The 26,108-nt window shown below is 36.9% G+C and overlaps 1 protein-coding gene across 1 annotated transcript in view; it reads right to left on the bottom strand.

The window, feature by feature from the left end:
* Nucleotides 1–1,742: 1,742 nt before the first annotated feature.
* The window catches only part of SEMA3A (semaphorin 3A), a 336,793-nt gene continuing 312,427 nt past the window's right edge, over nt 1,743–26,108 (bottom strand). The window contains exons 15-19 of the mRNA XM_052789790.1: nt 23,871–23,912; nt 18,052–18,209; nt 13,880–13,947; nt 7,665–7,807; nt 1,743–6,091 (exon numbers count right to left, since the gene is read on the bottom strand). Coding sequence (XP_052645750.1) covers nt 5,636–6,091; nt 7,665–7,807; nt 13,880–13,947; nt 18,052–18,209; nt 23,871–23,912 — 867 coding nt within the window. The 3' untranslated portion in view covers nt 1,743–5,635. The remainder of the gene's footprint in view (nt 6,092–7,664; nt 7,808–13,879; nt 13,948–18,051; nt 18,210–23,870; nt 23,913–26,108) is intronic.

Here is a 26,108-nt window from a genome sequence, read left to right on the forward strand (position 1 = left end):
GTGAAAAACTACTATGAAAGAAAGGGAAGTTGCTTTCTTAACCTAAGTGAAACTTTTTCAGTATGGAATTGCTTCGCTAGAGCTTTGGGATTTATCTCAGATCATCCTGAAGTTCTACAAAATGTCAACCTTTGATAAATTCCAGGACAAAAAAGTCCCAAACAAGGCCTGTTCTCCACGGTTTTTCTATGAAGCGCCTCCAACCTTTCACATGAGTATTTATGGGGAGCAAAGAGGCTGGCTGGTTCACTAATACTCTGATCTACTTGTATCCTGTTACTGAGCATTCTGGGGAGAATAGTCCTTTTGTTTTAGGCTTTGGAAAAAGCCATCATAACTTTGCCTCCCATTAAATGTATGTTTGATGGGGAGCTCAGTGAATGTGACCGGTAAGGAAACAGAATAGTGTGTTTCAGTCTTCACAAAGGAAACATTTATAACAATTTATAGCTGAGGCCGCCAAACGCGTTCTTCAGAGATGCACTAGAATTACTTGTAGAGCCTCAAATACTTTAGGGAAAAGGGGATTTCATCTCAGTGAAAGCTGGCTGTTTAAATGTGTGTGTATATATATATATATATGCATATATATATGTATCAACAAACTAGCATTAAACTCCGAATATTTCTTCTTTCTTCCCACTCAGTGTCAATGAAGGTTGTCCCTAGGCATTGTACATTCCTGGCAATGCAGCAAAGTAGTAACAGAAGACGATCAATTTAGCTGTGCTCTGCAAAGAGTTCTAGCAAAGGACACAGCATGGCTACATCCAGAAACAAGGGTCTTCCCTTGTGAGTATTTATAATCCATGCACTGGACAGACAAAAAAAAATAATTACTCTGGTCTTTCAGTTAGTGGATTCATGGCTTGCCATATCCATTCTGTCCTTGTATTTGCAGACATCTTTTGTATCCCACTGAGCTGCCTGGCTGCTGCTGAGGACTTATTTTCATTTTCAGAAGACAGTAGTAACCATAAAATATCCTTACAGCATCCTTTTGAACTGGACATCTCTATCCTTTCTTTACAGGAAGGAACATGGGCAAAGCTGAATGGATTAGTGATGATTAAGCACTACTGGTTGTTTCTTCAATTCTGTATGTGCCAAATGGAAATAATGATACCTTCTTTTCTCCACTTCTTGTCTAGTATATTTAAACTTCATGCTTTCCAGGGCAGCATTTGTCTCATTAGCTGTTTGCACAGTGCTTAGTGCCATGGCACATTACTTTTAGATAGAGCCCCTAGGCACTTCTAAACAGCTGCTAAGTTTACCTAAGGATACAAGGGATGTGGATAACAGACAGAACCTGATTCTACTTGCTGTCTGTGCAAGCCAGTTTCCAAAAGGATGCAGCATAGCTGTACTGAGCCATTAGCACCTCACAGAGTGAATTTCATAAAGTACAGCAACTTGCTAGCATTCACATGGCTTCCAGGCTGATTTACAGGTTTGTTCATGGGCGGGGGGGTGCTGGTGTATGTGTGGCTTTATCTGCACAAGCCCACGCAGTCGTGCCAAAAGATAGGCTGAAGATAAGTTTGTAGCTTTCATTTCAGGCATTATTAGTTTGTAGTCTTCAAAAAGGAAAAATAAATGCCATTAATAAAAATAGCAACCCTTCTGGCCTAGTAAACAGAGCTCATATACATTGATAGCATTATATTGACAACCATGCACTCCATACGCTCATGAAGGTTACAGGGCACATTTCCATGCAAACAGTCAAGACAGCGAACTTCAAATATTTGGAAGAAATGTTTATTTAACAACTGAATACATGCTAAAAGAAATAATTTACAGCAGCAGTTTCATTACATTTTTTTCTCTCCAGTTTTCTAGTTCCCATCTGAATTGAAGTGACAAATACAGAAGTAGAATTATTTACTACCCAGTGAGGAATGTGCTTAAAGAATAAGCGCATAACTTTGGCACTGATATAGCAAATAAACCACCTTATCACCTGTGTGGCAAAATCTTGCATTTTAGTATTATGCTGAACACACCGAAATGGAGTACCTCTAGATAACAGTACTTTACACTGTACCTCCTTATCTAGTCAAAAATATTTACATCTCTTTTGGCTAATGTGTAGGTAGCAAAAACTGAACTATTAAACACATACCATTGATATTCACTAAATAATACATAAAAAGGATCAGTAAATGCGCATTCACATGCATTTAATTTAGTTTCATTTTTTTTACATAGTGACTTTATTGGGTCATGAAGATTTAACTCTATTCTGCAAAGATGCACATTTTCTTAGTTTGATGTTATAGTTTAACATAACCATACACTTTTTAGGAGCCATTTAACAAATTCCCATCTTCAGTGATCCATGCAAGTGCAAAGTGTAGATGAGTAAGAATAAGATTCAATGCATTTTTGTTCCTTGCAATGGGATATCTTAAAACAAATCAAAATAGATCTTTCTGGTTATAAATGAAATCCTTTATTTCTCTCCAGCTTAAATACAACTTTTTACTTACTTTTTCTAAAGTCTGTAACTAGAGTTTTAGAGGGTTTTATTGATGATGTACAGAAATACTATTTTTACCTTTACCTTCAAATGTTATGTTGCTTTAAACAATAATGACACAAATGGGGGTATGAATTTTACTGAAGCTGTAGGGCGTCTTTTTATACATAAATTCAATAAGGCCTATGTTCTTTGAAAAAAGTTCATTTCACATCAGTATTAAATGCTACTTTAACTTGACCATAATATGAACCTGAAAATCAAACATTTCCACTGCTGGCTTGATCTTCTGCCCTCTTATTTCTATAAGAAAATACAAAAACATAAACAAGACTACTCATGTCAGTGAGGGTTGAAGTTTGTAAGATCTGATCATATCAATCATCCAATTAGACTGCAAGGTTATGGTAAAAACATTGCAACTTCTGTAAATTTGTTCCCACAGGTTATCTTTCTCTGTATAAAAAAACCCATTTCTTAGAATCCTGACTTAATTTAATCTGTTTCTTCTTCAGGGGTGGTGAAAGAGGTTGGTTTTGGTTTGATTTTTTGCAGCAAGTTGCTATAGAACTGGTTGCTATGAGCATGGTAAAGAAAAAGAAGTTAGACAGCCATTCCATTAATGTGTAAAAAAGGAAGCAAAGTCATTTAGAGTCTGTTGAAATCAACCTGTATTTTTCCCACTGAATTCTCTGAGGTTCATTTTAAAACTTTTCTTTTGTAACAAAGAGGATTCTAATGACTCAATGGTACACAATAGCCCTACACAAAAGGCTAAAGAGTGTTCTGTGATTACAATTAAATAATTCAGCTGACAACAATGCTCAGAAATTAATCATAAGCTGAGCTGAAAAATTAATACTTCTGTACAGGAAAGCACATAGTTGAACCTATGTTTTAATTCAACCCTATTCAGCACATCATGAAAGCATGGGAATTTAATGGCATACTAAAGTTCACAGGAGTCAAGTTAAACATAAGAGAGATGTAAAGTTGCTTTAAAACTAAATTCCCCAGTGCTTTCCTAAATCATGGCCTTACAGCGTTGTCCTGGTCCATTCAATGAATTTTTTGCTAAAGAATTAAATGACAAAAAATCTTACAAGTTCATCCCCTGCAAAACTAAAGTGAGTGGGCCATTAATGAAAATCCAATTGCTATGGAGGCAAGAAGCCAAGGTTTCACTATTGAGAAGGATACTTGAATTAGTGAGTGGCAAGGAGACTGGGATGTATTGTGAGAGAAGCTGTCACAGCAGTTGTGTTATATTGTAACTGATAAGGATGATAGTGTAGTGATTGATAAATTAAATAATCTGGAGTGAATAACAACAAAACAGATCAGTTATCAATACAGACACACTTTTATATAAAAGCTCCTTTAGCAAACTAAGGACTTTGTTCTAGTAATTTTCCCCACAATGACATTAGCAAACTAAGGACTTTGTTCTAGTAATTTTCCCCACAATGACATTACTTGAAATTATGTCATTTACGGACTCTACCAAGATAAAATATGGGAGGCTGGAGAAAGATGATCTCAAAAGAACTGGACACCATAGAACTGGGGACCAAAGGCACATCTGTGCTGAGGTGAATAAATCCACTACTTATAACCTTAAACTGACACTTATGGTGCAAGTACATTGTCTGTTTTACCCTGTTGCTCTCCTGTATATAGAATAAGACAGAAGTGCAGGACCAACTTATCTGTTAGTATAAACTAGTCTTAAGCTGAACTTCACCAATTTACTACTGCAGCAGACTTCACCCACAGATAAAACTGTCCCTTAGATCTTAAAACAGAGAGCTGGCTTTGAGGTTACTGTTTACGTGGCCTAGTGCTGGTTCTTTGCATTTGGGTGATCTGGCCCACAGAAAGAATGGAGCACTGAGAATCAGTAGTGTGGACATTTTTCTACCACTGAGCTGGGAACAAAACTCCTTAAACTGAATGTGAGCTTTGCTCATGGATATATGACAGTCTATGAGCCACAGTACTTAAATATTAGCATTCACAAATATTTACGAACCAAGAAAGCAAGAGTGTAATTAGTACAGGGAATTTTAATGCTATTTACTTTTTTTAATTAAAAAAAAATATACAACTGAAATTCAATGCTCTCCTCTTCATTGGTTCAATCTATAGCAAGGTATTATACAAGTTGAATCATTTCAAATACCATACTTAGAAAAAAAGAATGCAAAAGACTTCCATGCTATACAGCTACTTTCATGTTAAAATAGCTTAGTTTTAAAATTGTTTTGAAGTTACATGTCATACAGATTACTGAGAGGGGAGGAGGTTAACTGCAGTGTGACTAGCTCCCCTGGAAGGTTTTCCAAACAAAAGAGTAAAGCAGCTCATAATTGGAAGTTGACTTTTTTTCCTCTAAACCAATAATTAGAAAGTACAATATTTCTAAGACAAAAAGTCTAATCTATTTTAGAAAAGAGCTAATGTTTGCTGCATATTTTTCATGGTACATTTAAATTATAGTTTTAATAAAATACATCTTTAGATCAAAGCTGAAAGAAGTCATCAGTAGTAGGCCAGTGTACTCCACATTTTTTGTTCTTCCAGATGATGGATGGCTTATGTTGTTCAGATTTCCACAATCTCATTCAGTATTGTTTTTCCTCTTCTAGTACATATAAACAGGAGAACTGGTAGACAAAACAAGAACAAAATCCTTGTGTCCAATCACGTGTTTAGACGTTCATCAGCTTAATGAGTTCATGCAGTTTTATATATAAGTCTAGAAATGGTAGTGCTGATGATGAAAGGTGGGTTTTGTTTTTCTTTAAGATGACAGCATGAAATACAGCATTTTGTTTATATCTCAGGCAAAAGAGAAAGCAAAACTTGCCTGCTGACCACTTGCAGAACTTTTTGAGCAGTAAGCTAGGTCCGGGTGAGCTATCATCCTTGAAACTCTGGTCTTTCTGGTCTTAGAATCAGAGCACAGAGGAAGGACTTACTAGAAAGTTAGAAATGGATTTTATTTAAACCTGGTGGAAATTGTTTGAACTTTCCACTCTTGTAAACATCCACATAATGCCATGAAAAAGTTCATGAATATTGCATTTTTTTCCAGTTATCTGTCTATACAAGTTTCTACTTGGATGAGGTTCCTAGAGGTAATGTAGCTCAGACACTCCGTGGTGCCCTCTCAAATTCATGGGTCCTCCTGTTCCTACCTTTTTTATTCTCTTGTAGGTGCTTCCACTTATTTGTATTCACCTGCGTATTGGCAGGCCTTTGTCGGCGTTGTTTGCGGTCTCTTTTCCAAACCTGCTCACAGAACTCATCCATCGTGTTGAGATTGGGGTGATTGATTAACTGCATGAAGTCTCTATACCAGATCTTCTGACTGGGGGTCATGCTATTGGTAGCATCCTTGGTCTTGGAGGCATCACCATCTTCTTCTTTATGGAGCAGCTCTTCCAGGTGGTCAGTATCAATTACTTCCAGGGTCACTTTGAGCAAAGTTTGCATGAAGCCATGCTCCACAGCATGACAAAAATAAATACCAGAGTCTCTCCGTTGAAGACTTCGTAGCAATAGGCCCTGTTCTGTCCGGATCATGTGATCATCCACTTTTATCTGTATCGGAAAAAAGTAGTAATTTCAATAGTTTATCTTTCATATATATGCAACATTATCCTGTAACCATACTAGTTCCTTAGTACTGCTCCTTTCAGCTGGTAAAACTTGGCAAAAAATCCCCCAAACCACATAAATGGAAAACCTCTTGCCAGTCATCTGTAGTTATGGAAGGCTCAAATACTCTGGAAAAACTACTGATATACTGCAAAGAGTTTGGGGGATTAAGAATTTACTCCTTAGTCCCTGCTGCTGCTGAACAAAGATCTGTATCAACTCAGTCAGATGGACTTGCTGGTAAGATCACAGAAGATGCAAGCCTACAATTGGCAGAGTCAACATGGATGCATTTGACTATATTACCAAGGTCACATTTATGATTATCTTTTAGTCAAGCCTAAATGTATTCGTGGGAAAGGTTCTCTGTCTTCCTATTGCTCCTTACTACAAATGCCCTTATGCATAGAAGTGGGTTGTGCATAAGTTGAGAACTTATAAAGAAACAATAAGGAATAAATCTCAAAATATTCATATTAAAAAAGCAACTGTCCAAAATACTGTATTTTTCTGAATTAATTAATAACTAGAATGCACATGTCACTGCAGACAGAAAGGGCACAAACCTGTTTGCTGCTGTCTCCACCAAGAATAAATTCCAAATAATTTACTATTTATGCAAACAAAGCAAACAGCAAAAATATCTAAAGTTGCTAATGTAACTAAGTATTTAGTACATGCTTAAAAAAAAAAAAAGCTTCAGAGTGGTTTGGGTATATTTACAAATACTTCAATGAAACAAACAAGTTTTTGTTTCCTAGCTTGATCTTCCTACCTACCAGAGTAGATTATTCTCTTGAACTATGTGTGACCTAGCTTGATAGTAACGTGACTTGAGAACCTGAGTGAGTAACAGCATAAGAAAGTTGGTGACAAGAGAAGGAGAAAAATAAAGTATCAGCTTAGTGTAATGCAAGCAGGGAAGGTCAGTCGTTTTGCCTCTATGAGTATAGCTTTTGATGAAAAAAATGTACAAGTTTTCATACCCTTGTGCCCACTAGTACCCTTGTTTCCAGTTCTTTTTGTCTCTGTCTTATTTGCAGTAAAGTCTTAGAGCATGCAGTACATAGGAAATGCTCCTGTTAGACTACGTTTCAGTCAAACAGTGTAATTAGATGAATGCAGTTAGACCTTTTTTTCAGAGGCAGTTTTAAGGTCTTTGTAATATTTAAGTTCAGTATAATCCTTGTATGATGCTGTAGGTAGCACTTATATAGCATGCTAACTTTTTGTATTTCTGAGATATCTAATGGAAAACCAATGTGTTTTGCAGGGGTCTGACCAGGGAGATGTTATGAATGTTTTTTGATGGTACAGTTTGTAAAACCTGTTAGAGAGCTTATGGGATTTTATGGTGAAAAGAGTAAGAATATGGTGAAGAACAACAGAAATTGTAAAATTCCAGAGAAATTCTGCTAAACCAAAATACAGATGGACATTATTCTGGGAGGGACTCAGGTTCAAGTATATCTTCATAGAGAAGACTAGTTACATCGCTTTATTGTTTCTACTGTACCTCTTCTTTGCGGTCATCATTTTGCTTCTGGAATTGCCAGTAGACTACAGCACGCTGAGATTTTGGACTGCACTCAAGAAAAGTGCTGCTATTCTCTACTCCATAGATAATCTTTTCCTCCAGGGTCTGACCACTTGGGTTATCTGTAAAGCAAGAAAAAAAGAAAAAAATAATTCAAATTACCAGGAAAGAAAAATTTTAATTGCTAAGTGAATTTGTTTAGAAATTGGGCTCCCTTAAGGTGTTTAAAGATAAAAAAATGTTAAAAGAAAAATTTCCCCATATCGGTATGCTATTTGGAAAATCTCCATCCACATCTCTATCTTTGTAAGGATCCCTGGTATTTTTTTATTTTTATCTTTGTATTTTAAATCCTAACAGCTGTTAACATCTCAGTATGTGAAGTTAATGAATTTCATTGTGAAATTTTGTGTAAACCTCATTATTATTCATCAAGGAAAACATCTAGGACACAACAAGAATTTTTAATAGCAAACTGTATGCAGTGAGAAAACTCAGGGTGTAGTTGCAGAATGTCTGTAATGATGCCTCCTGGGCTCTATGATCATAATACTTTAGAGCAAAGTAATAAAACATGAGGCTATTTAAAAGTAGTATAATGTGTTTAGATTATATGGCACTGCAGTTTGCTGAAGCTGTTAATGACCAGGAATAATGTTTTTGAGGAAACAATCTTCAATTAATCATTTCCTCTCATACTGATATAATTTATGGAAATGTAATGAGGTTAACAAACCAGACATTATGGGAGGGGAAAAAGAAAGTTAAATAAATTACTTCCTTTTGTAACAACAGTGTTTCAAGATATTCATCAACTCGCTGGAAATATCACATAGCTATAGGACTTATATGGCATTTGATTCTTCTCCAATACCGCAGAGGCTGCAAGGCATCATATTTCAACTCTCCACCTTAGCTCTTTAAAATGCTGTTATGGACTTAAGTGGCAACAGCACAATAATCCTAGAGAGTAGATGGGGAGGAAGGGGTTGGTAAGCTATTTAACACTGTGTTGATCTCATGGGGTTTCCTGTCTCTTTGCCATTATTTGTCGTTCTTTCCATTTTCCACTTCTGATCTTTAGCACTGGAAATCTTTAAAGAACTTCTTTTGATATGATTTAACAGGAAAATGATGTCTAATTAAAATCCTCTCAGAGAAATCCTTTGTCAAGTTTTGTTTGCTTTCACAGTGCCTTTATCATATTGGCCACGTAGTTTAGCAAACACAGGCTGTTTGCTAGATGACTGAGCCAAAGGTAAAAATAAAATTGAGCTCCTGATCTATGTTGATACAGCAATCATATGTCCTTCCATAATGACTTGCAGCCCTGAGAGAGGATGGGAGAAGGAATGGGGGACAGAATAGGAACTGGTACTTGCCCAGTTCTTAGTAAGGAAACATCAAATGGCCTATTAACACTAAACAAATAAGGAATGGGTTAGCTTGCTTTCCTCTGCTGGATTGTGAACCTTTCCAGCAAGTAAGTGGGGTGCTATATAAACAACTAAGTGAAACAGCTTTTATGACATCTCTCAGAAACCACATCCCTATGAAGAATGTCAGTGCAGCTTTGGGCCAGGAAGATGGGGAGCAATGGGGGAATGAATTAGAAAGCAAAGCAGCAAGAGAAGGGTAAGACAACTGGAAGAGAATGTAGCCAAGTGTACCAGTAGAAAGGTCTGAGATGGAGCACGGGTGAATTTGTGTCAGTGAAACAGAGGAACTGGAAGTATGTGAAGAGACTAACTGAATAGAACTAGAAGTGGTAAGATAAAGACTGGAAATGGAAATGATTGGCTGATAACTCATGGGTCCAGATTCAACGTTGTGAATGGCTGACTGATGTACTAACTCTTCTGTTTCAAGCTAGGTGCTCTCATTTAGGAACAGAATTCACACGGCTGAGCAGACAGCCAAAGATCCTCACGTAGTCAACAAGAGACAGTTTGATATCTGAACTGGGACCCACAACAGATAGTACAGTAGGGCTGCAACATAAGATAGTCAGTGGGAAATGTCCCCTTTTATAGCCTGGGGGACACACGTTACTGCTCCAGTGATGTATTTCTGTGAAACAGGGATTTACAGACTTACAGAATAAAGGATGGAAACACTCTAGGATGCATGCTCTATTATTTCAATTCCTCTCTCCCGGGCTCCATGAAATTTGAATCTTGTTTGCAGAATGGCCCAACTTCAACAAGAACAATCCGATAGTTTGGGTGCTTGTATTGGAAGTAGAGCTATCAAGTCAATCTCCTAAGCCTAAGTGGACTTTGAGTCCTAATAGCTGATTTAACCAGCAGGTTACTAATTAGGTGGCTTGCAGCATCACTTGACTATATTTTCCTGAACACAACATAGTCCAAGTGAATTATACGTGAGCAGAGCACATGTAACACTGGTCTCATTAGGTCCAAGGAGAGTCTTCTAGATCCTAAATATCAGTACAAAGGACAAAAATAGATATTTCTTTGGCAGGGATCCTACTGCCTATGAGCAGTAGCATATTTTTAAGTATATAGAGAAGTTTCTGCTGGAAAACTTAGGTACCTAGGATACCCTTAAGATCACAGAATCATAGAATAACTTGGGTTGGAAGGGACCTTTAAAGGTCATCTAGTCCAATCCCCCTGCAGTAAGCAGGGAAATCTTCAACTAGATCAGGTTGCTCAGAGCCCCGTCCAACCTGACCTTGAATGTTTCCAGGGATGGGCCATTGACCACCTCGCTGGGCAACCTGTGCCAGTGCTTCACCACCCTCACTGTAAAAAATTTCTTCCTTATATCTAGCCTAAATCTACCTTCTTTTAGTTTAAAACCATTACCCCTTGTCCTCTCGCAACAGGCGCTGCTAAAAAGTCTCTCCCCATCATTCTTATAAACCCCCTTTAGGTACTGGAAGGCTGCTACAAGGTGTCCCTGGAGCCTTCTCTTCTCCAGACTGAACAACACTAACTCTCTCAGCCTGTCCTCATAGGAGAGGTGTTCCATCCCTTTGCTCATTTTTAGTTTCTAAGTATTCTTAGTATCTAAGAAGCTAGTCACAAGTTTTCATGGAAGTTACTTTGAAGGTGGGTGCTCTGACACCATTTCAAACTTCTGAGTGTTTTCTTGGATCTGGTCCATGGCATTCTAGCAAGTTAGAGATCACCATGGAAAGTGGCAGAAGCCCCCTTTAAATTTCCTCACAGCTCCAGAAAATATAGTATGGGTGACAGTCATGCAACAAGGGAGGAAGGATTTAAGGCATCCTTCAAATTCTATTTCCATGATTTAAGGGAGCAGAAAGCAGGTCCAGAAATGTCTATGAAGTTCATGTAATAATGAGCACGTGGAGTGCAGGAAAGTAAGCAGAGTGATGGAATAATCACAGGATCAGAGTGTAGCTCTGGGACTGAGGGAGAAACTGAAGAGACTAGGAGGAAGAATGAAAGTCTGGGAAGTTCAGAAGAGCAGCTGGAGGAATTAGAAAATTATAGAAGTCATGAAGTTGGTTATGAAATTCAACCCAAAATCCTGTCTGAGAGCTGTAATTCCCCAAATGAACCCAACAGCAGTATCAGTTTACTACCCTGATAAATATCCTTTAAATACATAATTTCTGACATAACTGAAGAAGTATGAAAGGCTAAGTACTTATACCAAAATTGCCTTGCAGATGAACACATCTCACTATACAGTCAAATTCAGAGTGATTCTTTGAGCTTCCCCTGGGAAATATCACCTAAACAAAGCTGCCCCTTCATTTACAAATTCTTCAAAAAAAGAACTTGCTTAATTTCTTGATAGCACTAGTATGTTACACTTCAAATAAAATGTTCTTTAGCTGACACAAAGGTAACCATGCTTTTAGATTTAAGCATTAATGCCTGGCCAAACACCTGTACAGCTAATGATCCTCAGCTCCCTCTAATGTTGTTGTGTAGTCATTTTATACTACTTATACATTTGCACAAAAGGGCAACTGAAAGAGCTACCTAAACCTTATTAAAAGCGTTATTGCTTCAGACTGATATCAAAGTAAGTTTCTGCAATGTCTTTAAAAGTGAGATATACACTAAGAGATTGTTCTTTTTTCTTGTTTCTGTTGGTTCACATGGAGAATCAACTGGCAGTTACTGCAAAGGAATGTGTAGACAAGTAGAAAATGATTGCTGGAGCTTATTTTTGGCTATAGACAAATCCAATTCTTCATCTGTTGTCCAGGAAAATACTGGTCATAACCAAGGAAAAACTCAGCATAAGTGGGCATAGGAAGTTTATGGGCCATGCAGCTGTCTCTACAGTGCACAATCATGTATAAATGACAAGTAACTACAGCATAATTTTATAGATTTACAATTCAGAATTAATTTAGAGAAAATTTCACTCAAGAACAATCTAAAATGTTCATTAAGTATTTTGACAGTGCTTCCTTAAAGTCTAGGACCTAGAACTGCATTCCCTCAGTAATTTTTGTAAGTTACTGATTCTTCTAATCATGCTGGCTTCATCTCGCGATTAAGTAAAATTTTCAGTGATATCTTGTCTCATACTTGGTCTGCTCATTTTGACAAAGCTGTATTAAAGCTCCTTGTGATAGGTGTGCCATATAATAGCTTTTTCCTGACCTTGAGTTCTCATGACTGTTGTCATGAAAAAACTGTGCTGAATCACTTGCCTTTGGACAGAAGATATCTTTTTAGACAAATATGTTTACCTTATATGGGAAGATATAAAAAACAAAGTGTTTTGAAATCCTTTTCTTGTCTATGAAGGTAAAGAACAGACCTATAGTTGTATAAAGCACAGCTAGCAAGGGCAGGAGAACATTAAAAAAAACTGGACATGTGGTAGTCCAGATCATCATTTTACCCATGAGTAAAAAGTTCAGATACTAACAAGATAAAGCTAAGACATGCTTCAACTGGTAATAAAATCCATGTTTAGTGCCTGGTGAAATTTTCCTATTGGGAAACTGAAAATGTCATCTCAACCCCAATATACAGATGGTCTCATCTGCACCGTATAAGCATTACTAGATATCATGCAACTGGAAATTTGTGAACTTTCTACTAGTCCACATTGACTAGTTCAAATCTAAACTAGTTGTGCATTCATGAGTTCTCAAAAAGTGACAACTGCATGTTGATCATAGTCTACTCATGCACTTTTCCAAACCGTTTTCCCTTCTGAGTAGCTTGGCTTGAGTCTGACAAAGAAGTAAAAAGAAAAGCCATAGTAATGTTAGCTGCGAATTTCAAGTTATTACAAAGGAAGACAGAGAAAACTACTACTGAAACGTAGGGGTGGTGAATTATAGCTGACACAAAAGTACAACTTTGGACTATTTATCATTCTTGCTATTACAAGGACTGGAAGGACATGAAGGTTTTGAAGTAGTTCCATTTTCAGCCACCCCTTCTTTATTTATCCCAGAAATTTGGCCAGTGGTTTAATTGTTATTATAGATGTACCACAAACATGAGTAATCATTTCTTCCAGCAGAGGGAAGTATTGCCTAAGTGTTCTCTTCACTTACAGCAAAATGAACATTTTTCATTTTCTGAGTGAAGATCTTCTGAAGAGTTTGGCAACAAATTGGTAACTGTGAGAAGTTTATCAGCCAAACAATTCAAGAAAGGAAGATCTGGTCAATAAACTGTGAAAATGAAACAACCAACAAAAAACAAAACCAAAAGATGTCAAAGAAAACCCATGCTGAAAGCACACAGGACAGGCCTGCTGCAAGGAGCATCCTGATCTTAAGGGCTGCTAGAGTGGCACCTACAACAAAGACCATTCCATATTTAGCCAAGGTAGTTAACTGTGTGTTTGGTTATCATCCTATACAAACTATATGAAGCAACATGTACATACTTCTTGCTGTTCTGAAGGAGATACGAATCTTTTCTGACATAATATGCCTAGCCTGATGGTATGGTACTATCAGGTAAGCAAAGCAGAAAAATTGAAATGCTTAAAACTGTTAACTTGAGGAAAAACAAACAAAAAACCCCCTAGCATTTAGTGTCTGATCCAGGCCATTGTAAGCAATCTAAATTGGGATAACAATGTATTATATTCATCTTTCCCAGATGTTCAAGACAATTTCACCAACAAATCATTCATGTGCATCCTACTCTTCTCATGCACAGTCTGTAAATTACATACAAATTAGTCGTACTTCAGTCATTCCCATAACTCACCATGATGCTGCAGGTCTGAGCAGTGGGTAAGCGGGTCTCCATTTCGGATGTCTTGTCGTCTAGTACGCCTGCAAATATCATATTTGAAAACTGTTAGTGACCTTCACAGTGGTCAGTGTTCACATTTGACATGACTGAAGAGGAACAAATGGAACATACATATAATTACATAGGTCACAAGTGCACCTAAACAACATTCAGAAGGAGATCATATTGTTACTACCATATCCTATGCATTATCACGGTTCATAGAATCAGCCTTTATTCTTACAGGTAAAATCTTCAGAAGCTGGTAAATACACATCTCTTGGACTGAGCCTGTGAAGTTTATTTCAACTGTGTTGACAATATTGATCACGGGCAGCTTCATTACTTGACTCATAGATACAAGGACTGCTAACGGATTAAAGTATATACAGTACAGTTGAACACGCATCAGAAAACGTGAAGAAGCTACAGCTTTTCTGCAAGTACAGAATACTTTAAGTATCATGGCATCTTTTAGTTAAAATGAAATGTTAGCTTTGAAACAATGTCAAAGTGCTGTATTTTCTACAAAATCTAAATTAAAATACATAGATCATTTCAGCCGCTACAGATCTCACCAAAACATTTCTGATAAAACCTTTTCCAAAACTGTTGCAAATGGCTTTGTCTTTAGAATAAACAGAATAAAACACTTTGATAGGAAGATTTTGAAATGTCGTTTATTCCATCCTTTATAGTTTGAGTCCAGGTTCTAGCTTTTATTCCGTGTCCATTTCGCATAGTGTATTCTTTCCCCAGCTTGATTTCCACTGGCTCTTTTGGAAAACATATTGATCTATGCTAAAAAATATTGTATTTCACAGAAGAAAGCTTTTAAATACAGTTTTATTTTGCATTTGTTTTTCTCTCTTTGTCTGCTCCTATTTTAATTTAAATAGCTGACACAAAATTCAGCTGAGCCAGAGAAAAGCGTTTCATAAAAAAAAGAAAAAAGAACAAGGCAAACAAAGATGTGTTTCAAGTGTGAGCACTTTACTTTAGGAATCAGAGAAAGCCTGAGGGCTTGCAAAATTAGAGGAGAACAAAGAGGATTAGGCTGCTGAACAATGCTGTGATTTCAGATTATGGCATCCAGCAACGGATATGCAAAAGTCAAGTAGCCTTGTAAAAAGCACTGTTGGTCACTCCCTTGTGACAACAGCCCTCATTTTTAAAAAGCCATTGTTCTGCAATACAGAGACCATCTCTCTTCTGTTCACTGGCCCTGTTTGCAGACTCTCACTAACAGCCCAGCATCAGCACATACTAAGAGTTCTCACAAAGGCACCATCAACTGCACAGCTGACTCCTCTTGGCTGAAAGATTTGAACCATTTTTTTTTTGCACTGAAAACTACTGAAATGTTAAAACTGAAATTAGTTATGTGAAGTATGGCAACAGGGGTTTTTGGGGAAAAAACAATTCAGAATATGCATTTTTTATATCTTTATGAATAAAAACTTATTTAAAATTATCCTAGTGAATTAACATGCTTTAATAAGGAAACTTCTATTAACATAGGATTCAAAAAATGTACTAATCCTAATTTCACATATCATTTTCGTATTACTCATTACCAATGAATAAAAATACACCAAAACATAAGGAACCATAAAATTTTGTTACTCCTTCCTAAATTTTGAAATGCAGCATATTTATAGGATACTATTTGTAGAAAAGAAGCCTGTGGAACGACTCATATTGCTGTCAATGGAGTTTGGATGAAATGTTTAGTTAGAATCTCAGGAAAACGTCGCACATATCACCGTTGTATCAACATAATGATCTATGAAATATGAACCAGAACACATCTGCATGGGGTAAAGTTAAGTGGTCACGCTACGGGAGCTCTGAACTGTCACTTAGACTTGTAAAATACACAAAGAAAGAAAAGTAAATTAAAATCATGGCTCATAAAAGCTCCTTTTTAAAAAAGAAGGAAAAAAAAAACCAAAACAAAACAAAAAACAAAACCCCAAACCAACTATTAGTAAAGCATCTGTGCAATTGCCTCAGGACTCAACTTTCCCAATATTTCTGGAGCCTAAAATTACAAGGATTCGTTATTAGGAAAATGTTGACATTTAAGCTGTTTCCAGCAATGCTGATTTTGCCATACAGGCATTCAAAGCTGGCTTGAGGCAGTGGGTACAGCAGGTACAAGGTAAACAGAGGATCCTCTCCCCCACTAACACAGACCTTTTATTTTGCTGCTGCTGCTGCCAAGGGAAAAAGGGGTGAACCCTGGGGGCTCAGCGGCTTTTTCTGAATGCCTTGTCAGGTTCCCAGCCTCTCAGGACTTACTTTTTCTTTCATAGTGGCCTCAAGAAGAGTAAATTCTGCACCTCAAGGTTTTCCTGTAGCTGTGCAACCCAGTTTAGTCCCAGTAACCCTGCCCCTTAATCCCTGTAAGAAGAAGTCCCAGTCCCTTTACCCCTGATGGCAACAGTGACCCTGGTCTGCTGCTTAGTAAATTGGAGAGACAGATAAGGAAAAGACAAAGAGCCCTATTTCTTCCATCAGTGTAAGCAGATGAACTACAGGATGATATGCTCTATGGGTCTTGAGATGGGCTGGGAGTAGGAATGGGTGCTAATGAAAGCTGAGGAAGGATGAGGTTCAGGGATAAAGGATAGGAGGGAGGTAGCAGAGAAGAGTGATTCAGTGATTCCTGACTTTACTGTCTCCTTCGACTCAGAGGCAGTACTCAACCATGCTGACTTCTAACCCTTAAAAATTTCAGACCAAATCAATCTCTTAGACTCTCCTTGAAAACCTCAATGTTCCGTCTCCTCTCTTTCCTCTTCCTCCTACAAAGAAGCTGCCTTGCTTCCACCACAAATTTGAATTTAGCCCATGCAGCTGAGAAAATTTGACCAGCTCTTCTTTTGGGATTGGTTCAGTTTCTCCTTTTTAATTCTTTCCTAAAAAATTTCACAAAAAGCTTGTCTCAGATTAACTCTGTTTCCTGGTGCAAAAATAGAACCTGATGTTCCATAAGCAGTTTTTTCTTTTGTCATCAGTATTTGTTTAGGATACATTGTAATGCAAACCTTGAAATGTTAATCCCCTCCATCTGAAAAGTCTGTGACACAAAGGCTACTTCTCACCCTTTACCGCATTTCACCTACTGCAACAACCAATCCGAATCTGGAATTTGGAATCCCTCAATCCTCTACTAAGTATTTGTTATTAATTTTAAAATAATGATAAAGGCTCCTTATGCATGTAAACCCTTGGATTCCTTGTTTCTTTAAAAGTGTGAGATGTTTGGCATATTCGATTTAATGTGAGCACTTTTTTATCATTTTAGTCAATTTATTACAGCATCTCAACACTACCCCATAGCTGTTCTTATTTGCAAGTGATTATCAATTCAGTTATTCCTAATTTCTACTTCAGTAGCTAAGAACTGTTCAATAACTAGCTTATATATCTTAAGAGAAAGAATTTCAGAGATAAAGGCAGGCAAAGAAAATATTATTTTAAATCTTCAGATCAGGCAACTAGGACTTGTACATTTTTTATACAAATTATATTTTTCACTTGCAGAGTCTGTCTTTCCTTAACCTTTGCATTACAAAACCTTCAGCATCAGTGCAGAGTGAATGTGAAATAGTGATTGTTCTGATCTGGTAGCATTTAGACACACATCAACACATACAAGTTATATTTTTGAATAATAACAATAATGTTATATATCACTAAACAATAAATTTCCATTCATGTCCAAACACTCTATAAATATCTCCTTTGAATGAGAATTCATGAAAATGAACAATAATTTACTTGGGCAAGTAGTTCTTTTATTTTAATATCAAGCCACCTCCTCATGTTAAGAGAAAAGGCATTTTTTGTTTTTGCTGTTTATTACTGAATATAAAAGTTATGAATTAATTTCAGAGACAACTCTTTTCTGGATGTTTTCTTACAACAGCTTTTTAAGCCAACCCAAGAAGTAGCAGTGTTCACTTTAAATCAACCAAGACTTCATATTGCTTGTAACTCCCACAATTATGTTTTCTTTGGAAGAGAAAGGGCTCCAGTTAACCATTCCGTGAAAAATCTCCAAAGCCCTCTGGTCATATTGAGACCATCAGTTAAAACAAATAGCAAACCATGCAGACATCTGAAACTGTCCCTACCTCTTAGCAGTGGGGAAGTAACGTGAGCAAGATGAACCATCCCAGGCACAGTAAGGGTCTCTTGCAAGGCAACACTCAGCACATGCTTTTCCGTACACATCACAGCGGTGTAAAGGAAGCTGTGAAACTCCAGTGGCTGAGCCAATGTAGAGCTGTTGCTGTTATAAAAGTTACAAAACAAAAAAGAATTTTAAAAAATTGTAAATTACCATTTTTTTGCTCGGAAAGCATAAAAAAAGGTTATATAATAATATATTAGGACCATTACAAATACAATAAAGGATCACGATCCAGATGTACACTGAAGGAATGAGAAGAGAAATGTTCTCAGCATAAAAAAAATCAAATAGGAAAAACTTTGATTTTTTTTATGACACTCTCGGTGGCTTCTCCAAACAGTAAGAAAAATTAAAGTACTCTTCCATTTTTTCTTTTGTATTCAGATCCCTGCATTGGGAAAGTGCTATAATCAGTGACAGAACACAATGGAGAATATGCTTTTGAATCTAAAGAAAAATAAAAACAACTTTAATGTAAATTTCCTATATATGACTGATTTGTGTATGTGTGGAGGAAACCTAATATGAATTATGTCAGACTGATGCTAAGACATTTCAGCTTGGAAGTGCTGCCACGCCAGTTTGATAATTCTGATGCTTCATACTCTTTTCTGTAGGTCACATACTCTAACTGAAATGTATCATCACTTTATTTTGGATAAAAAACATTGTTCAGTGGAAGATGTAGTTCAAATGCAGAGACAAGCCATGAAGTATATCAAAAAACATGCATACAAAATGAACTACAGCTTTGTATGGCATCACAACAGAATATCTTGCCACTCTCAGTTTCCTCTCTGATATCAAATTCATGTGGTCCATTAAAGAAGTTGGTCCCCAGAGGGACATAAGGAAACTGAACAACTGATCCCACGTGAAAGTCCAAACAGAGATATTCCAGGTTAGCACTAATTCACAAAGAAAACAAGTGTGAGTGTAGTAAGTAAATACAGTTCCCTCTGAGATGCAAAACTAGGGGAAAACAAAATGAATAGATAAACAAAAATTAAATGGCATAATCCTTCTGTTTTGGAAACACTGACACTTTGCTATCAAAAGCTTAAACTTTGCCACCCAGCATCCATGGTGGAGCAATTAATACATTTCTTTTTAAGGTCCCACTCCAAGCAGTTCCACCAAGAAAATACAAATTTGTATTCATTTTTCATTCTTAGAAAACATGAAGATGGTGTGAAAAATAGGATTTCAAGAAATGTTATCAAAATTCTTCATCTCCTGCACTGCGATGTCCCAGAGGTATCATTTCCAGGGAATTCAGGGATGGAAGGTGGCTGGGGTCACCTACCTACCAGACATGATAAGCACTGGATACCAGGAGACAGCAAACCCAAAAATACTCATAAAAGGTGTTGTGTTAACTTCTTTCAGAGACAGGAGCTTGGCAGTTTATACAGACATATTAATTGTAACAGAAACATCCTGTGCATTTATATAAACACCAGTATTTTCTCAAGGAAAATATGACAAGGAAAGCCCAAAGGAAAATTCACTAGTAAATTGAAAACTAAGCCCTTTTTAAGCAGCTGCTTCCATCTATTATAGTGCCATAGCTGGGCTGTAAACCCACATTCTCTGGGCAAAAATCTCTGACCACACAGAGCTCCACACAAAGCCTTGACTGTACATACCAGTCCCCAGTTAGTGTTGTATCTTTGAGAAGCAGATGACAGGCAGCAGACATGATAAGCTGATTCTGTCTAACTTAAGTCACTTAATCAAGTACCCAGCTTAGGGGTACGTTCTGCAGTAAAAAGAGCACCAATTCAATTCTTAGGTGACCTAACCATTTCTCAAGGGATGCCTTTTCTCTTTACTGATTATGGAGGCAGCATAGGTCAAATTAGAGCTTCAGTTAAGTATCTTAAATGTCCAGATGGTATTGATCTGAGTCCTATGTAATTGGGGCATTAATATCTATATAAGCATGTAGCAACGTGTGGTGCCACTAATATAAAAATCAACCCAGAGAATGCACATGGGAAAATAAAGAAGAATGGTGCAATGGTTTCCTATGTACCTCTGTAACCAATTTCATTTTGTCAAAAACATCTCCCTGATTTCTAATAAATGCCTTTAGAATTAAAGAATGACCAGAAACACCATAAGAAAAAAAAAAGTGAGGCCAAAATAGGGTTACTTAAAGACGCTATTCCTTGTCGATAAGTTCATAAAGTTCAGTTAGTGACCTACAGCACGTGTTTCAGGTGCTACACAGCCTGAAGGCTGCTGCCCTGTTTGCTGCTCTTCTGACCATGGTTTTAGAATCCAGCTGGAGATCATTATTCTGGACACTAATAATATATAAATCCAGGCAGTATGAAATTCAGAAAATAGTAACAGAATGATTTGCATCAATGGTCTGACCTTACTTTGCCATACACAGTCAAACTGCCTTTTGGGCAAAGAGTCTCTCCCAGGAGGTTGTTAATTTAATAAATCAACTGATTATCAGATCAAACCAGAGGGGGGGAAAAAAAAGTTGTCCTCTAAAAATTATTGCAGAAGTATCAGAATTCCAGAAAAGCTGAGGAGACTAATGTTTTAAGGAATCCAGTGGTTTCTGTTTGCCCCACAGTCCTGCCCAAAATGCAGTCTTTCTCTAGAAGCTGGACAAAGAGATAACTGAGAATTTTCCATTTGCAATTAAAAAAAAAGAGGGAGATGAAAAAATGTAATGCTTAAAAAAAGAACAGAATTTTTAAAGGAACTTTAGGGAGCATCAGATTCAAATCCCATTTAATTTAATTTTATGTCTTAAAAAGTAACCGATACAGAATAGTTCAGGGGGCTGTTTAAGTGACATATCCATTTTGAGCTGGTCCTTTCTATATGCTCACTATGGACAGAAATGGTGATCTCTGAATAAAATCCAGTACTTTGTGAACAGTACTATAAAAGTAGTCACTAGGTCTTTCCAAAGGTCTCTGCCTTGCCTTTGATTGAGAATCTTATGGATAGAAAGAAAAGCTCTTCGCAGCGGTTCACCAGATAAGGACATGGCCTGTATCAGCCAAGGATCTCCTTATTTTTTCCCCATCTTACCAGAAATCCAATGGATTTTTGAAACAGAGGATCACAAACCCGACCCTGAGAAAAAGATGAGAGCTTGCTCCACAAAAAGTCACCTTTGATTGAAAGTCAAGCCTGACTTTCTGGCTTGCTTCCACATTTTTAAATCCAGGGAAAAATTACGGAGCCCCACCTGACAGGCTCAGGTCTAAGTGGCAGCCAGGGGCTCCCTGGAAGCCTGGCTCCCACAGAACTGTGAATTTAGGCAGCTGCAGGGTGTTACAGTGGCTCTAGGATGCTGTCCTCCAAAGGTTTGCCTCTATTGCTAACCAGGCGTAAGTTGTTTAGGTGGTAAGGTTACACAAGCCTAGGGCTCTGAACCCAATTAGGAGGAATATGTAGCTTCAGTGAGAAAATAGAAATAAAATTCCTGTGAGTTAAACACAGCAGACTTGAGAAGGGCTGTATCAAGGCTTAGTGTTGCACACAAAGGCTAAATTTCCTTGCTCTAAGTCACTCTCGCTCAAGGGCCAAATTCATACTCACAGAGAGACATATGGGAGCCTTAGACTTTTATATAATTTAAAACTTAAGCTAAGTTCTGCTCCTGAAGAATTTGTAGATTTTAGTCTTTCAGAAGAAGAGTCATTTGTAACATATCATATTGGCATGATGGCAAAAGAGGTAGGTTTGAACAACCAGCGTAGTAAAACATTCAAAACCAAGAAGAAACTCCCCGTGCCATGTTTTTGTAATTGGATGAAATAATTGTTAGGGAAAAAATAAAATGAAGTGATTGCTTTAAAGTTATTCAATAGGACATGTTGGTTTTGCTGTTTACATTTCATGTTCCTGCTTTCTACAATGCATAGAATTATCGTGCAGTTTATATGAAAAACATCCTCCTTATCAGAACACAATGAGTAAAGTGTTTGAGTTATAAAACTACAGTATTTTTAAATCATAAATACAAAATGGAAACATGTTACCATATACTTATTTGATACAGAGACACAGTGCCAAAAGCTTGTCACACTGTATCATGATTCTGTCATTTTTAGCCTGAGGCTGGTTGATTTTTCATGAGCTTAACTCTGCCTGAATAACTTGTGTTTTATGCTCTTTTTTAGCTTTAGACAATTTTAGCAGTGGAAATTTGTTTTCAAAAGACTCAGGGAAAATTGTAATCTCTCCTGAATAACTAAAGATGCTTTGAAGAAGAAGTTGTATGAAAATGCATGGTCCATTATCAAATATGACTGGCTGCTTTAAGGGAATGTACTTATAAAAATAATCCAGAGCAGAGCATTTTGGTATGATGTGAACATATATACAACTTGACAGGTTTGTTTTTAAATATCCCAGTGTTCAATAGTACTTTTTTTTTGTCCTGCCATTTTTGTTATTTTAGGTGGTAAACTATGTTAGAAGAGTGTCCCCAAACAAAATGTTTTCTGTCAAATACATGAATGTTTTCAGACAACTTTCCTAAATACAGTGAATTCTGAGTTAAATATGCAGCATTTCAAACATAATATTGGGCACTGCCCATTACAGAATGAATTCAACTTCTGTTTAATAACGTATAGGGTGAGGTAGATGAATTAACTAATTCTTATTTATAACACACACAGTTTTTAGTGCACCCAGTCCTGGAAGTAATACCAAATCTCCTCTTTACTGACAATGACATTAATGGAAAAGTTAGTAAGTGTGAACAAGTTGCATGTATTTACCGAATTAGGCTCCAAATCAACACAAATATGAAAAAGAAAGAAAAAAAAAAGTTTTATTATGTTAAATTGGACACTAAATTTTATGTCTCAGAGGTCTGAGACAGGAAATGACAGTGGCTGGGATCCATCTACCTAATTCCAGGCAGAACTGGAAGATAGGCCTCCAATACCCACTTCACTCCCGGACTGCAACCCAATGTTCTTTGCATGACTACATAATTCATCAGCTGCTTCACAAAGAAGCCTAATAATAATTGCCCGTATTGGCTCAGAAATGCAGGAATCACCTTTACTGTAAATCAGACAAAACTTTACCTCCATCCATCAAGAAGTCCAGTTCATTTTAGTTATGGTCTGGTCTACAATGAAGGCTATAATATATATCTTTTCTTTAAGAAGTTAGTTATTAGTGCACTCAACAGCAAGCAGGAACTATAAATTCTGGAGTCTGGAACCCATATCCTAACCATGTCACTGAATCAGAAAGCCATGGAAAATTTGGACTAAATCAGACCTACCCTCTTTGTTAAAGCTGAATGGTGCACATCCAGGAATGGAAAGGGTATTGGACAGAAAGACAGGAGGATGTCTCATTTCCAGTCTTTGGTTCCACTATCTGCATTTTATACTAGACTATTCCTACAGATACTAGAACTAGTCCCATTAAAGCAAGGGACAAAGTTTGGCTGCTCCTTTTGAACAGTTTCTCTGTCATGAGAACAGATTCCATAATGTGGATTTTTTTTTTCTAGAGAGCCTCCAGACAGCTGGTAACTTTGTGTTTAGTTTCCACCTTGCCAGTGAGTAACACAAACTAGACTTTTCCTTTCTCCTTTGCATGTCACATTTTCCTGAGAAACTACTGATGTTTATGTAAAGGGATGGGATGCTGCTGCTGTAATTAATATGTCTCTACTGACTGCCAAGTTACTGTCTCTAAAAGACAAAGACCAATAAATATTTAAAAGTGATTTAAAGTTTGTGCATATAGTACCTGTTTTGTGGAAATCTTCATTGCTGAAATAACAGTGGGTTCCTAAGGGAAAAAAAAAGTGTTAAAATATAAAATGAGTTCTATAAACACAAAAATTCTGCTACAATGTTATTTGCTCAACCTAGAAACCCTGAAATTAAACTAGACGCTCTGTAGTAACGGCGTTTCTTGCTGTCCTTCGCAGTGGAATAGTTTCTAGCTGTAAGTGAATTAGAATGCATGTACATATCTGAGTGCATCTTTGATTGCTATGTTGCTTGTAGATATATCATTTTCCATGATTATTGCAGTTTCATTGTGATTACTTTGTTATTAGTTTCACATCTTGAAATTAATTTCTACACTTAATATTAAAACTACGTTTAAAGAACCTCTCAGGTAATATGAAAATAACAATGGCTGTATCAAAATATGTAGATACTATATATTAAAGGTGATAACACTGAAATAGGCAATACATTTTAACCGTATCAAGGTGAAAAACCCATTCCTGTGAAATTTTATTCATAAGAACAAGCCTTAATCCCAAGCATAATCTTGTTGACTGTACCATGCTATTCGCATAGAAGGAAGTTACTCATATTTGCAGAACACAGAGCTAAAACTGGCAAGAGGTTTTTTGCACCCTGGAATACCCATTATTTAATCAACCAAATGGGTCATTAGGATAGTTATTGTTCTCCTAGCTAAGTCAACTCTTAATTATGCTATCTGTAGGAAGCAGATGTCAAACCAATATCTACTGTCTTACATGAGAGACTGTAAGAAATATTGAACAGATTAAGTATGTTTAGATCTGACTAAAAAGACTGTTACACCTTTTAGGCCCAGCTGCTGGAATGGATTTTAATCCTGAGAGTCCAAGTGGCATAATTTGGTTACAAAGTGTGCAAGTCAATTCTGTATGAACTTTATTTCATCTGAAAATCTGCTACTGATCCCACGCATCACACTTTTAGTTATGTATGTACATTAATAAAGTTCTTATTAAGCTTTTATACTTGTGTAGCTTTTCAACTTGCTTATCCTGAAGGAATTTGATATGGGTCACTGGATATTAAGCATGTGGACTTGCCTTTACAAATGGGTTAATAGACCTTATATTAGAGAGCATCAATTAAGTGTAACATTTGAATGAAAATTGAATTCATTAGTTTGTTTGCTCAGCTGTGCAGGGAAATATTGCACAAATGGGGTTAAAAGAGGCATTTGTTATCAAGGTAACAGATATGGAAGACTTTCAGTTTCGTGGAATTATAAATGAAAAGCATTGTATTCAGCACATTGCAATTTAAGCATCAAAATACATTGTTTATGATGCACGTAGACTCTTTAGTAACTAATAAAAACTTACATTTGTACATGTAAAATCTGTTGCAAATTCCCTATTGAAAGATCCATATCTTATGCATACAAATTCTGCTTATTCCACTGAAGTACATTAATGCCCTCTTTAAGGCTTAAATACATGCCAAAGGAGATAAATGAGCTTTCAAGTAAATCAGAACACCCAAATCCTTTTGTGTAATGAATAAATACACATGTAAATTAAAATACTAGATTTGAATTTGCCATTAACCATTCTACTTCTGTAAAGCCTTTCTGAAATAAAACTTTCACTCCATTTATTTTCTTTCTTTCACTTTTATATTTCTCTGATCTCCTTTAACTTGGCACTTCTACTTGATTTAGGGAAGAGACTCATACATTATCAACAATTGCCAAATTACCCTGCATTAATGTAATGACTTTTGCATGTATAAAAAAGAAAAAAAGCTGGGAGCCACAAATTACTTGTCTCATTTTCTCCTCATAGTTTCTACTTTATTTTTCTGTTAAAAAAAAAGAAAGAACCCCCCCCACATTTCCGTCCTCAAAAAACCCCATGGATTGCAGAAACAGAGATACCCATTTTTCAGTTGTATCTTGCACTCAAAATGGTGGTTTCTGTGCAAGATTCGTACCACTAACGGCAAGATTGCCCATAAGAAAAAAATAAAAATAATATTGAAAGTAATAATAAAAAGATACCCAAGCTCTGTTTAGATATGTTGTATCTGTTCAGAAACCAAAGATAAAGGGATGGCAACTGAGTATGATGAGGACATGGTGGCTGGGCCCCTGTGGCAGGTTTTGAGCAGAGCCCTTGTCAGCACATCTGGAGCGAGACCACACGATGGTGGGGCTCTCCGAGCACGCAAGCATCATCTTCACGCTGTCAGATTAACCTCGCCCTCC

The sequence above is a fragment of the Harpia harpyja genome, chromosome 6, assembly GCF_026419915.1.
Source record: "Harpia harpyja isolate bHarHar1 chromosome 6, bHarHar1 primary haplotype, whole genome shotgun sequence".
NCBI classification, from domain to species: domain Eukaryota; kingdom Metazoa; phylum Chordata; class Aves; order Accipitriformes; family Accipitridae; genus Harpia; species Harpia harpyja.